This window comes from Spinacia oleracea, chromosome 5 (assembly GCF_020520425.1).
Source record: "Spinacia oleracea cultivar Varoflay chromosome 5, BTI_SOV_V1, whole genome shotgun sequence".
NCBI classification, from domain to species: Eukaryota; Viridiplantae; Streptophyta; class Magnoliopsida; order Caryophyllales; family Amaranthaceae; genus Spinacia; species Spinacia oleracea.
In genome coordinates, this window is record NC_079491.1 from 95,688,827 (window position 1) to 95,703,912 (window position 15,086).

Sequence of the window (15,086 nt, forward strand, 5' to 3'; positions counted from 1 at the left end):
GATATAATCCAATTTCTGATAGTTATTTTCGGCTAGTTGTTATACTTTCTATTCTTACACCTGTAAAGTACGTTATTGTCTTGTGGATTTGTTGTAATACCCCGAAATTTTTAAACTTTATTTATTAAAATTAAATATATTTATTAGCTTAATTTCGTTTTAAATAAATTACGAATCGAATTTCGTTATTTTAAACGTTTTTACGATTTATTTTAAACGATAAATTTATAAACGAAAATTTATTTATTTTTCGTTAACAATATTTTACAAAGAATTATTTTAGCGAAACTTTTCTATTTCTAGTAGTTTCCAAAAATAGCAACAAATTCCAGAAATTTTGGCCTAATCTTGTGAAATTACCAAATTGCCCTTAAAAGAGCCAAAATCACCCTTTTCTCTTTTTCTGCTTGCTCTCCACGTACAAGAGAAGAAGGAGCATTTTCCTTCCTTCCCCTTTTCCTCCCAATTCAGTCTTGGTTCATTTTCTTGATCCCCAAGGGCTGAACATTCTTCTTCACTCTTCTTAGTTTTAAATCAGACAATTGCCACTTTGTTTCCTCACCCAAAATCAATTTCCAATTCTCTTTCCCTATCTGTTTCCTCTAAACTGAACCACCCACCACCACTGCCAAACACCACCGATGCAGCCACCCAACACCGCCACTGTCCACGACCATCAACACCACCCCCACCACCTTCGACCCCCGCCAGCACCACCACACGCCCCACCGTCTCCCCTCTCCTCTCCCACGAATCCCCCTGCTCCCTCCCCTGTTTCTTTTTCTCTTTCCTTGCTCGCACCACCACCAACGCCACCACAACCAGCATCCAGCCCTACCACTCTACTTCTCCGGTCGACCACCACCACCACCACGCAGCAAACCCACCTCTCAGCCCCGCCTTTTCTCGTTCCCTCTCGCACTCCCCCCTTTTTCTCCCTCTTATCCGCGAACCGTAGCCACGCGGCCAGCATCGCTCAGCCACGCCGGCGTTTCCCGTCGCCGACCACCAAGCCCAGCCACCTCCCCTTCCTCTCCTTCCCCCTTCGTGCCCCCTTGAGCCGTGCACCCCCCTTCCCCTGCTCGTGCCATTCTCCCAGGAACCAAAAACCAGAAATTCAATTTTTAAAACTTTGGTTTTTTATTTTTCTTACTCAAACCCAATTTAAGGTTGGGCCAATTGAATTGGACCTTTGGTAAGTTAAGATCTGAATTGCATTTTCAGATTTTCTCATTAATAATTTGCTTGCCTTAAATAAATTTTGATAACTTAGTTATTTTCTAATAAAATTGTTTATTATTTTTCAAGTAGAAAAATGTATATATTTAATTTTCGGTTTTACTAAAATAAAGTAACTAGCTTGAATTAATAAAAATGGAATTTAAATAATATTTTTATGATTTATAAAAATATATATGTATTTTTATCGAAAATTCGATTAATAATAATATTTCGTTAAATTTCGAAATTATGTTTTATTAAAAATTCGTTATTTATAAATTCATTACTTATAATTTTTTTATAAAATATTGATTTAAAATTATTTATCGATTTAGTACTACACTAGTGGAAAAAACCCCTGTTGTAGCCCCCTTGTTGAGGGGGGCATACATAAGCGCGCCTCAATAGCTACTTAGTCAACGCGGGTCAAATATTTTACTATTCGATTGAGGCGGGCTTTTTTGGTGTTCGCTTCTACAGAAGCTGTTGAAGGGGGCTTTCCTTGTCCGCCTCAATAGAGAGAAGCTGTTGAAGGGGGCTTTTAATTGCCCGCCTCAATAGGGTCCTTCTGTTGAAGGGGGCTTTTAATTGCCCGCCTCAATAGGCTACATTAAATTTAAATCAATTACAACCACCGCCAAACAGATAAGCTTCTCTTCACATCTCGTCGTACTTCACATCTCTTCCAACGCATACCTATCCTCACCGCGCGACTCCACCACCACCATAACCACCACCACCACCTTCCTCACCGCGCGGCTCCACCACCACCATCTGAAGGAGAGTTTCCCCACCGTCGTCTTTCCTACCTTCGCGCGACTCCATCTGTTTCACACAATCGATTTGTGAAGCTAGGTTAGTTTTTATTTGCAATTATTTGGGTAATAATCCTCTTTTTTCTCGTGCATTTTCCACTTCATTTCATTTTTGTTTGATTTCCCTTGTTCATCGACCTAATTGCCCCTGTTTGTTGTTTGAATTCCTGCTCGACCTAACTCCATCTGTTTTTTGTTTGAATTCCTGCTTGAATTTCATTTTTGTTTGAATTTCTCGTGCTAGGTTAGTTTTCTGTTTTGGATTACATGGCTTTTGGTGAAATGCCATTTGATTTAATGTCTGGCTTTTGGCATTGGACAGACTACTAAAGAGACTTAATTACCCAGGAGCGACTGAATTTGGGGTGGATTTGTCTCAGGCCAACATCTCAATTCAACTTGATGTTGGGAAGGGAGGAAATAGTGGCTCAAATGCTATAGCACCCGTTGTAGAGGTAGGTTATGAGGTTCTCTGATACTTTCTTTTGTTTATGAGGTAGCACCTTTCTTTTGTTTATTTTGGCTCCAATTTATAAAGAAGGAAAGAAAATAGCTCAATTACAAAAAATCTCGCACCTTAAACAGTGTTTTCTTCCCAAATACTTGCACCTATTTGTATCTATTTAGTGATCAGTCTGCTAGTTGCTTTGGTTAGTTTGTAATATCACTATTCTCTGATACTTAGAGCTGACTGACTGTCTGCCAGATTGCCTTGATATTATGCTAAAATGACATCTACGAGGTTACTTGTATATGACTTGGTGGTAATAAACCTGGCCTTCACTGGATTATTTACTTCAAGATTTCTTATTGGACCTGTATTGTACTTGAAAGAAGGTAGTCAGAGTTTGAGGATATCGCTAGATTGATCTGATTTTAGCTGAATGAATATGAAGTAAACCGAATTAACCCGAACAGAACCCAATCCAAGTGAATACGTTGCCTTTTTTCTGCTACCCTGTTAGTGTTTCAAAGTGTAGTCTCCCAATTCCGCTAACCTAATGTGCAAATGGGTTTATTTACACTGAATGCGGGTTTCGTAACTAATTTAAAACCTAAACATGAGCATCGCTGGGATCTATTGATTGAGTACTGGAGGATGGTTTTTACTGATATTTTATCTTTGGATAAGATTGCATCATTAGAGAACAAAGATCTTATGCCAAGCTAGTTTATACTTAAATCGATTTTAGTTTATTCCTGTGAAATCTTATGTGAAGCTAATAAATGTTAATGTTGAGACATATTCCTGTTTTGTTTGGTTTTAAAATTGAGATGAGGTCTTACCATTTTTCTGATGTATAGTTCTTGTGTCAAAATTAAGAATTTGTGGCTTGATTTATCTAATTCTGTGTAAAACCTTGTGTTATTAGAAACGAGTCGTCGTTGGATGTACGGTGACCATACTACGGTGGAATACTTGAGTGGGGTTGAGGAGTTCCTTAGATGTGCTTTAGCACACCAACGGAATACGAAAGCCGCAAAGATCTATTGTCCTTGCCGTGATTGTAACAATGTAAGGCGGTTAGGTGATATTGATGAAATTGAGGATCATTTATTTCGTCGTGGGTTTAAGCAAGATTACCATGTCTGGTTTTGGCATGGTGAGAAAATACTTGATCGTCCAAGTTCTAGTGTGAATGAATTTGATGTTCTGGCAGAGAGTGATGAGAGTGATGAGAGTGATTCTGATATTTCTGAGAATAATGAGATGGATGATGATGAGCAAGAAGATAATGAAATAAATGAAATTATGGATGCGGTGAAAGATCACTTGAATGGACGACCTCACATACTCGAGCAGGTATTAAAGGCTGCTGAGACGCCTTTGTACCCTGGGTGTACAAAATTCAAATTGTTAGAATGTGTGGCATCACTTTCCAACTTGAAAGCGGAGAGTGGTTGGACCGAAGAAAGTTTCACGAAATTATTGAAACGACTAGGTCTTTGGTTTCCCGATGGCAATGACATTCCCACCTCTGCCTATTATGCCAACAAATTGACGAATCCCTTAGGCTTAGAGGCCGTCAAGATAGATGCTTGCCCAAATGATTGTATTCTTTACAGAAAAGAGTATGAAAATTTGGATAAGTGTCCAACGTGTTCTATGTCGCGTTACAAGCGTAAAGGGGCCAATTCAGCTAAGAGGGGACCGCCCGCCAAGGTATTGTGGTATCTTCCGATCATACCTAGGTTTGAGCGCTTGTTCTCCGTAAAGAAGAATGCTAAGTATCTGAGGTGGCATGCGGAAGGGAGGAAGAAAGATGAATTCCTTAGACATCCGGCTGATTCTCCTCAATGGAGAACTATTGATAAGAAGTATCCTGAATTTGGCAAGGAGGTTAGAAATCTGAGACTTGCTCTATGTACAGATGGGATGAATCCATACGGCTCTCTGAGTAGTCAGCATAGCACTTGGCCGGTTCTTCTTGCAATTTACAATCTTCCTCCATGGTTGTGTATGAAACGCAAGTATATCATGTTGTCACTCCTCATCTCAGGGCCTAAGCAGCCAGGACATGATATAGATGTGTATCTCGCTCCACTCATAGATGATTTGAAATTGTTGTGGAATGAAGGTGTTCCAATGTTCGATGCTCACACCAACTCAAACTTTACATTGCGGGCAATGGTTTTCTGTACCATAAATGATTTTCCGGCCTATGGAAACTTGTCTGGGTACAAAACCAAAGGAGAACAAGCATGCCCTATATGTGAAGAGGACATGAAGCCCACACGGTTGGATCATTTCAAGAAAAATATCTACCCAGATTTCAGGAAGCACCTTAGTCGATATCATCCTTATCGTAAGAAGAAGAAGGAATTCAATGGGTTCACCGAGGAAGGAGTAGCTCGTACACCTTTGACAGGATCACAAGTTTATGAACGTATCAAAAATGTTGAAACCAAATACGGTAAGTGCTTCAAGTCCAAGTCTAAAAAGGGTGTTTTATGGAAGAAAGTGTCTCCATTATGGGATCTTCCCTACTGGAAAGATTTGTCGGTTAGGCATTGTCTCGATGTAATGCACATTGAGAAAAATGTGTGCGATGCTATCATCGGGACTTTGCTAAACATACCAGGAAAGACCAAGGACAATGAGAATGTGCGGAAAGATATGAAAAAGAAGAATATTCGACCAGATTTGTGGCCTGTTAAAAAAAAGGATGGTACAAAGACCTTTCTGCCTCCAGCGTGTTACACAATGTCGAGAAAGGAGAAGAAGAAGTTTTGTGAGTGCTTACATGGCATTAAGGTTCCCTCGGGATATTCGTCGAATGTTAAGCGCCTAGTGTCTCTCTCGGACCTTAGGTTGATTGGTATGAAGTCTCATGATTGTCATGCAAGATTAATGTATTTTTGCCAATTGCACTTCGTGGGATATTGTCGAAACACGTGAGACATGTTATAACAAAACTTTGTTTGTTTTTCAATTCCATATGTGCTAAGGTGATTGATCCGGAGACTTTGGATGCTTTGCACAATGATGTTGTTGAAACTCTATGTCGATTTGAAATGTATTTTCCGCCTTCTTTCTTTGATATAATGGTGCATTTGATTGTCCATTTAGTTCGCGAAGTCAAGTTATGTGGTCCGGTGTTCTTAAGATGGATGTATCCTTTTGAGAGATTTTTTAAGACTTTAAAGGACAAAGCAAGGAATCCGGCTAATCCAGAGGGTAGTATCATTCGGGGAGTCCTTAAAGAAGAGATTTCTGGATATCTAGCTGAGTTTTTGTCAAGCCTTGAACCAATAGGACTTCCAAAATCTCGACATGTTGGTAGGCTCGCAGGGGAGGGAGTAATTGGTAAAAATGTGATATCTCCTCCATCGGAGAGGAAGAATAAGGCACATCTTTGTGTGTTGCAGCATCTTACAGAGGTTCATCCTTATTTAGAAAAGCATCTGCTTGAATTGCAACATTGTAATCCTAAGTTGAAGGAAAGAGCGTTGATGCGGGAACATAATCGCACATTTATTGAATGGTTTAAGAAGGAAGTTGGAAAGAAACAAGACCATGATGTTTCTGATACGATCAAGTGGTTATCTCGAGGTCCTCGACTATGTGTTCGATCTTTTGAAGGATATGATATCAATGGGTTCACATTCTACACTAGAAGGCAAGATGAAAAGAGTGTAGTGCAAAATAGTGGAGTAAAGGTTGTTGCATCATCTAGGGTCTATGCAAGCGCTAAGGATAAAAGGCCGGTTGATTCAACACAATCATATTATGGTGTTATCGAAGAAATATGGGAGCTTGATTATACCTATTTTGTGATCCCTGTTTTTCGGTGTCAGTGGGATAACAACCAAAATGGTGTGAAGCGAGATGAAATTTTCCCGGGTTTAACCTTGGTGAATTTTGATCGACTAAGTGACAGTGACGAGCCATTCATTCTAGCATCACTAGCTAAGCAAGTTTTTTATGTGGTTGACAATATTGATCCTAGATGGCGTGTTGTTGCCCAAGGAAAAAGACATATTTTGGGTATTGATGATGTTGTAGATGAAGATGAGTATGATGAGTATGATGACACACCTCCGTTACCAATGGTTGTTCAACCATTGCCAGAAGAGGAGGATGCAAATAATACTAATCATATGCGTACAGATCATACGGAAGGAATATGGGTTACGAATCGTAATTGAAACATACATGTGTAAGTTCGGGCTTCACTTCTGATGCATTGTTGAAGTTTTTGACTTTGTTCTTTCTATTCATATCTGAAAGCCTATGCGCCTTGGAATTTTTGTTATCTTGACTACTTAAATTTGAATAGTGAAGGATACTTGTGGATATTAATTCATATTTTTTTTCTAAAAATTCAACCCCAATCAATTGCCACTTGTATTGTGAAGAGGAATTGCAGTGATAGTCTCCTACTTTATCCCTCCTATTTAAGTTACTGAGAGTCTGATACTTCTAATAACTTGACTAACTTTATCTGGTTTTTTCACACAGGTGTAAACTTGGTGAATGTCGTATCCTCTTATGTGAGCCAGGTTCCAAGCACAGGTTGCAGAAATTGCAGTTGAATTTTCCTAGGTTAGTTTTCAGTACATTTTGTCTAATAATATCAATTACCTGTTCTTGTTTGCATGGCTTTGTGATTGGTAACTTAGTTTCTGATGTTTGTTTTCTGGTGGTTGATGATGCACTAATCAACTCAGTGAAGTACTGTTTTAGCTTCTCAGTGCACTGATCAGTTCTGTTCTGTGCACTGATCTGCACTGCCCAGATCAGAACTGTGCAGATCAGTGGACAAAACTGATCAGAACTGTGCAGTTATGTGCACTGATCTGCACAGCCCAGATCAGAACTGTGCAGATCAGTGCACAGAACTGGTCAGTTCTGATCAGTTCTGTGCACTGATCTGCACAGCTCAGATCAGAACTGTGCAGATCAGTGCACAGAACTGGTCAGTTCTGATCAGTTCTGTGCACTGATCTGCACAGCTCAGATCATAACTGTGCAGATCAGTGCACAAAACTGGTCAGTTCTGATCAGTTCTGTGCATTGATCTGCACAGCTCAAATCAGAACTGTGCAGATCAGTGCACAGAACTGGTCAGTTCTGATCAGTTCTGTGCATTGATCTGCACAGTTCAGATCAGAACTGTGCAGATCAGTGCACAGAACTGGTCAGTTCTGATCAGTTCTGTGCATTGATCTGCACAGTTCTGATCTGAGCTGTGCAGATCAGTGCGTAGAACTGGTGAGTTATGATTTTTTTTTTGGGTTGTTTTTTTAGGTGAGGTTTGATTTGGGATTGTTTTGCATGTTAGGTGTAATACCATAAGGCCATTATTTTAGGTATAGCTTTGTAAATGGCCAATTGTAGCATTTTGCCCTTAATATAAAAAAACAAGACATAATGTATACACAACCTACCCGTTGTCTACTTGCCCATGACTTCATTTTGCTAACCACAACTAAATAACTATTTATAAGCTTCTCCAATTCTTCAAGAGCAGTGTCACAAAAAGAAAAAAAGAAAAAAAAAACTCCTCAAATTAATAGATAAGAAACTTGTGGAACAGATTAATATGGGAATACAGAGAGAGAATAACTAATAAAGATTGGTAACATATCCCACAGTATAACAAAATGCAACTCTTACCATTTGATGGTTGCAATATTGCGAGCAAGAAGAGAGCCGCCACCTTGACATATATTGCATTTTATCAATCCACGAGAACTGCAAGTAGCACAAGGAATATGCACTGATCAGAACTGTGCAGTTATGTGCACTGATCTGCACAGCTCAGATCAGAACTGTGCAGATCAGTGCACAGAACTGTGCAGTTATGTGCACTGATCTGCACAGCTCAGATCAGTGCGTAGAACTGGTGAGTTATGATTTTTTTTTGGGTTGTTTTTTTAGGTGAGGTTTGATTTGGGATTGTTTTGCATGTTAGGTGTAATACCATAAGGCCATTATTTTAGGTATAGCTTTGTAAATGGCCAATTGTAGCATTTTGCTCTCTTTTCTAAGTATTGCTCCCTTTACTAAGTATTGCTCTCTTTTCTTTGTTGCAGGACCGTAGCTACCATGGATGATCATCGTGATAATGAAATACAGGGAATTGATGGAGCTAGTCATCCTACGGGGGAATCACAAGGTACCAACACTAGTAAAAAGACCAAATCCCGTGGTCCGTCAAAAGGAGTTCAAGCCAAAAAGCCTATGCATCTTCAGTATAATCAATATGGAATCCCCGATGGAGAATGGTCAGGAGAATACGGGAAGCAAGTTGGGTCTTGTGCTGCTAGAATTAACATTAATGTGAAAGAATATTCAACGTTAGATGAACACACAAAGAAGGGGTTTTGGGAGGAGACCAAGGTAAACATTGAATAAAAACTTGATTTGTATTCTCCTAGATTATCTATTTGTGTAGCATACGTTTCTAACAATCTCTTATCCATAAAATTAACAGCTTCTGTTCCACATTATTGATGATCCGGCTAAAAGGAGAGAAAAATATTTTCATATGTGTGTGGCGAAACGCTTTGGAGCTTTCAAGTCCAGGTTAACGCGGCGTTGGATAACTAAGAAAGAAAAAATGCCGAAACATCAGACAAATGACATGCCTTGGGACATCTACCATCAAATCACAGAGGATGATTGGAAAACATTTGTGATAGAACGAAACAAGCCGGAGATGTTGGTAATAATGAATTTACTTTGCTAGATATTTTTTTATATAATTATATGATTAGTTTGTTGTTGCCATCTTTAAATGTTCGACATGTTCTTTATGTGTTTTTTGACAGGTTCGTAGAGAAAAAGCAAGTAAAAGTGCATTACAAAACAAGCACCCACATCGCACAGGCCAAAAGGGTTATGTTAGAAAGAGACCAGAGTGGATAAATGATGGGCGACTACCGCCAGAGGCAGCTTTAACCCTCTCAAGTGGCTCCTCCTCAGTGACCTCATCACTCACCACAGCGCCAGATAGATTTAAGAAGTTTAGATCAGTAGAGTGGATCTTGGCTCATCAAGTTAAAAACAAAGAGGGAAAGTGGGAAGTTGACCCGAATGATAAAGAAGCCGTAAATATTGCTAAGATGGCTGTAAGTGCATATGAAATTTTACGTTCTATATCCTTTTCTTTCCTAATTCCTAGTTCTATTGCTAAGATTGCTTCTCCTTTCCATCATGTATACCATCTAATTTTTACTTTCCTAATTCTTATAGTTGGAGTACATAGAAGAAGAGGGAAAAGGAAATATTTCATTCACCCAGGGAGAAGATGCCCTCACCAAGGCTATGGGAAAAAAGGATCACCGTGGGCGTGTCAAGGCAACAGGTGGAGTTAATGTCGGTTACAAAGTTGCTTTCGGTCCAATAGACCAAAGTAGTAGATGTGGCCATATTGAACCATCACCGGAGGCTATCGAATCAATCAGAGCTTCGGTGAGAAGGGAGTTTGAAGATCAATTAGAGAGAAAGGTGGCGGAGGCCCTCCAAAACCAACTAGCCACATTGAAAGCAACCGGTCAACTACACACCCTCTCTACCCCCGCACTTGATTCTGCTCTTGTAAGTGATGAGTTTGATGTTAACCGTGCACTCGTAACCTGTTGTCCGAGTTCATCGCAGCAACCACGCGAGCTGAAGGTATATATTCTCTATAGTGCATACACTCAAAACACCCCTAGCTAGGTTTTTAATATTGTACTTTGTAGTGATTTCTGAAATTTTGTAAATTTATTTGTGAAGGCCATAACTCCATGTCGTCTTGCCCTTGAGGATAAAGTTTTGGGTAACAAAGTGATAGTGGCAGATGGTATGGCGTACCCATTGGATGGTTCGTTGCACCAACACTTTAGATCGATGAAGCCTAGTCATTATAAGGTCCAAGTTGATTGTATTTACGACGGACATGATGATGACACTCTTCCGGTACCTACTGGAGATGGATTCAATAACTTAGGCAGGGCTCTTGCTAGTTTTGTGCAATGGCCAATTCACTTGGTGATTTTCGAAGAAGACGAGGTATAACTTTTTTATTATTAATTGTCATTCATTGCGTTATGCATCTGTTTAGAATTAGATTCAGAGCCTTGAACTCCTTTGGTTTCTACCTCTGTTTAGGAGTACTCTACTCCACGCCCAACAAAGAAGTCCAGGAGTCAGATTTTTGAAGAGGTGGTTGGTAGCTCCAAAGAGAAGAAAAACGAATTAATTGTCAAAGAGAAGACAACAGAATTAGTTGTCAAAGATAAGACAACAGAATTAATTGTCAAAGAGAAGGCAACACTTGATTTAGGGTCCAAAGAGAAGACAACACTGAAGTTAACGGCCAAGGTAAACCATATGCTTCCCACTCCCCTGTGCTTCAACACTGAAATCAAAACTGAACTTTTCATGCTAGCTTAACATTATTGTTACAGGAAAATTCATGCTCAAATAAGTTGGAGTCGAAATCGAAGTCGAAGAACTCTAAGACGGCCAAAGAGATGGTAGGTAGTTGTGATCGTAAAACTGAAGAATCAGCCGCCAAAAGTAAGAAGCAAAATTTGGCAGACGACACAATTCAAGGTCTTGGCCCATCATGCAATTATTTGAAGTTTATCATCAATACGGCGCCCGGTGATGTATATAAAAATACTTCAATCCCATTGCCCGCTTCGGTTTGGCATTATGACGAAGATCGACAAACTTATGTAAATGAGGTTGACGTTGAAGAGTTCCTTAGAGGGGCGTGCCTCAACATTTCAGTGATCCAAGTCTATATGATGTAAACTTTTCCATCGATATTTTTGTTTTTGGTTTTGTCAACTATAATAGTTTTTGAAATTTTTGCATTATACATTTACTTTGTAGGTGTTTATTCCACGAACACACCTTTGCATTTGACAACTCTCAGATTGGGGTTGTTTGTCCCGAGGCAATGTCAAGCTCTAGAATCAAGGCCAACCCTCAGGCTGCATCAATGTATTTGAAAGTAGTTTTCAATGCTGAAATTGAAAAGGAGAAGAAGGGTGATCCTAACATTACCAAGTGGTTTTTGATCCCATACCATCAAGAGTAAGTGTTAGAGATTGATCGATATTTGGTAAATAGCTATGTTATTGTTATTTTCATGCATAAGGTTGCAATAACATTTATATATAATGCAGAAATCATTGGATTTTGTACGTGTTAGACCTACGTAGAGGTTGTGCGTATATTTTCGACTCTGCGATAGGTTCCAACCGAGAAAATAGTGCATGGGGAATCTTGTGTTTGTAAGTTACTTTCAATTCTTTTTAAGTTATTTCTTTTCGTGCCGAATCAGATTCATGAAGTTTTACTCAACTTCCAGGGCATACCAAGTGTACAAGTTTAATGATGGGATTTGTCCGAATAGAGCGACTATGCAGGGGTTGAAAGGCTTCCATGTAAAGGTATATCATGCTTACTAATTAGCTTTACTTTTTTTTTTTGGGTAACTACTTGGATATATAATTTATGATTTATCTCCAAATCAGTGTGCTCAACAAGTCGGCGCCCGCGAGTGTGGCTATTACGTTATGAAGTTCATGCATGAAATAGTCACGTTACACCATAACACTGATGAGCGGTTAGACAATGTTCGTTCTTTTACCATATGTTAGTTGAACTACTAATACTAGTACTTTTACGTAGTAGAATTCTTAATTTACAAGTAGCATTACTTATCATGTTACTTATTTCAGGCTTACACTCCAAGAAATGCGCCTTATACCGATGAGGAAATAGATGTGGTTCGTGAGCAATGGGCTAAGTTTTTTACAACCAAGTATTTATTTACTTAGGTTGTTTAGACACAAAGATGGAAGCGTTTATATCTTCATGGATTTGGTAAAGTTCTTTAATTTTTCCATAATTACAAGTCTGCTGGATTTGCTAATTTATTGCTTTGAATACTAATCTGCTGGTCTTGCTGCTGTTGCATGTGAATTCTGATCTGGTGGTCTTTAGAATTTCACTTTGAACTAAACTTTGAACTAAAGAACCTAAGGACTCATTTCCGCTCCCAACTTTGAACTAAAGAACCTAAGGACTCATTTGATTCTTATTACATGACTAATATACATAGTTTTAACTTTCTAAAACTCATTCGAATCTATTTATGCACATTTAAGGCTCATTAGGTCGTTATAGGTCATGTTTAGAGCTAAAATGACATTTCCGCTCCCAACTTTGAACTAAAGAACCTAAGGACAAATTTGATTCTTATTACATGACTAATATACATAGTTTTAACTTTCTAAAACTCATTCGAATCTATTTATGCACATTTAAGGCTCATTAGGTCGTTATAGGTCATGTTTAGAGCTAAAATGACATTTCCGCTCCCAACTTTGAACTAAAAAACCTAAGGACTCATTTGATTCTTATTACATGTCTAATATGCATAGTTTTAACTTTCTAAAACTCATTCGAATCTATTTATGCACATTTAAGGCTCATTAGGTCGTTATAGGTCATGTTTAGAGCTAAAATGACATTTCCGCTCCCAACTTTGAACTAAAGAACCTAAGGACTCATTTGATTCTTATTACATGACTAATATGCATAGTTAAAACTTTCTAAAACTCATTCGAATCTATTTATGCACATTTAAGGCTCATTAGGTCGTTATAGGTCATGTTTAGAGCTAAAATGACATTTCCGCTCCCAACTTTGAACTAAAGAACCTAAGGACTCATTTGATTCTTATTACATGTCTAATATGCATAGTTAAAACTTTCTAAAACTCATTCGAATCTATTTATGCACATTTAAGGCTCATTAGGTCGTTATAGGTCATGTTTAGAGCTAAAATGACATTTCCGCTCCCAACTTTGAACTAAAGAACCTAAGGACTCATTTGATTCTTATTACATGACTAATATACATAGTTTTAACTTTCTAAAACTCATTCGAATCTATTTATGCACATTTAAGGCTCATTAGGTCGTTATAGGTCATGTTTAGAGCTAAAATGACATTTCCGCTCCCAACTTTGAACTAAAGAACCTAAGGACTCATTTGATTCTTATTACATGATTAATATGCATAGTTAAAACTTTCTAAAACTCATTCGAATCTATTTATGCACATTTAAGGCTCATTAGGTCGTTATAGGTCATGTTTAGAGCTAAAATGACATTTCCGCTCCCAACTTTGAACTAAAAAACCTAAGGACTCATTTGATTCTTATTACATGTCTAATATGCATAGTTAAAACTTTCTTAAACTCATTCGAATCTATTTATGTACATTTAAGGCTCATTAGGTCGTTATAGGTCATGTTTAGAGCTAAAATGACATTTCCGCTCCCAACTTTGAACTAAAAAACCTAAGGACTCATTTGATTCTTATTACATGTCTAATATGCATAGTTAAAACTTTCTAAAACTCATTCGAATCTATTTATGCACATTTAAGGCTCATTAGGTCGTTATAGGTCATGTTTAGAGCTAAAATGACATTTCCGCTCCCAACTTTGAACTAAAGAACCTAAGGACTCATTTGATTCTTATTACATGACTAATATACATAGTTTTAACTTTCTAAAACTCATTCGAATCTATTTATGCACATTTAAGGCTCATTAGGTCGTTATAGGTCATGTTTAGAGCTAAAATGACATTTCCGCTCCCAACTTTGAACTAAAGAACCTAAGGACTCATTTGATTCTTATTACATGACTAATATACATAGTTTTAACTTTCTAAAACTCATTCGAATCTATTTATGCACATTTAAGGCTCATTAGGTCGTTATAGGTCATGTTTAGAGCTAAAATGACATTTCCGCTCCCAACTTTGAACTAAAGAACCTAAGGACTCATTTGATTCTTATTACATGACTAATATACATAGCTTTAACTTTCTAAAACTCATTCTAATCTACGTATGCACATTTAAGGCTCATTGGGTCGTTATAGGTCAACAACGTACTTAATTATCTCTATAGTCTGCAACTATATCTTTTAATTTTATGCTTCAATGGAATGTAAAGACAATATCGTGAGTGTAAACTTTGGTACTCATATATATTTTCCTTCCATGCAACTTGCAGGCTAGGGATCGAGTCGATTGGAAGAAAGTCAACACGACCTTACTTAAGGTTTGTAATGCATGATCTAAAGGGACCTAAGTGGCTGGATTAGAGACATTTGTTAGATTAGCTCTCTAGCCTTTTGTCTTTAGTTGTTAATATTAGTTGTAATTTGTTAGACTAGCTAGGTGTTTAAAAATTGTAAACATACGTACTATATATACGCTTTGCTCTGTTGGGTTAATATAAATGAAGTTAATGTAATGATTTATTTATCAAAGATAAGCAGATTCATACCTTTGCTATTTTGGTGTTGATTGGGTACAGGTTTCAATACTCAATGGAGTATATATCTAGTTGTGGTTATTGCCGCCTATTTTATATTTTAAAAGAATTTGGAAAAAAAAAAATTAATGTTGTTGAAGGGGGCTTTTAATGTACGCCTCAACAACATATGAATTTTTGGCGCAAAAATAAGGACCTGTTGAGGGGGGCATTTAAGAAGTGAGCCTCAACAGAGGAGGCTGTTG

The 15,086-nt window shown here is 38.0% G+C and overlaps 1 protein-coding gene across 3 annotated transcripts; it reads left to right on the plus strand.

The window, feature by feature from the left end:
* The first annotated feature begins 515 nt into the window (after window positions 1-515).
* LOC130461873 (uncharacterized) lies at window positions 516-14,861 on the plus strand. Of its 3 annotated transcripts, none has more exons than XR_008921827.1 (16): window positions 516-2,076; window positions 2,359-2,491; window positions 7,000-7,083; window positions 8,577-8,883; window positions 8,978-9,208; window positions 9,315-9,614; window positions 9,739-10,161; window positions 10,264-10,539; window positions 10,639-10,851; window positions 10,938-11,284; window positions 11,371-11,574; window positions 11,667-11,774; window positions 11,852-11,933; window positions 12,018-12,109; window positions 12,225-12,369; window positions 14,578-14,861. XR_008921827.1 is itself a non-coding variant. In XM_056830134.1 (16 exons), exons 4-15 carry the CDS (start codon window positions 8,590-8,592, stop codon window positions 12,321-12,323), a joined length of 2,679 nt encoding a protein of 892 aa, XP_056686112.1. In that variant the 5' UTR covers window positions 535-2,076; window positions 2,359-2,491; window positions 7,000-7,083; window positions 8,577-8,589; the 3' UTR covers window positions 12,324-12,369; window positions 14,578-14,861. The 3 variants fall into 3 exon arrangements, 2 of the variants coding, with proteins under 2 accessions (XP_056686113.1, XP_056686112.1); XM_056830134.1 differs by having other exon boundaries at window positions 535-2,076; window positions 12,018-12,119; XM_056830135.1 differs by lacking the exon at window positions 11,667-11,774 and having other exon boundaries at window positions 533-2,076; window positions 12,018-12,119.
* The last annotated feature ends 225 nt before the right edge of the window (window positions 14,862-15,086 follow it).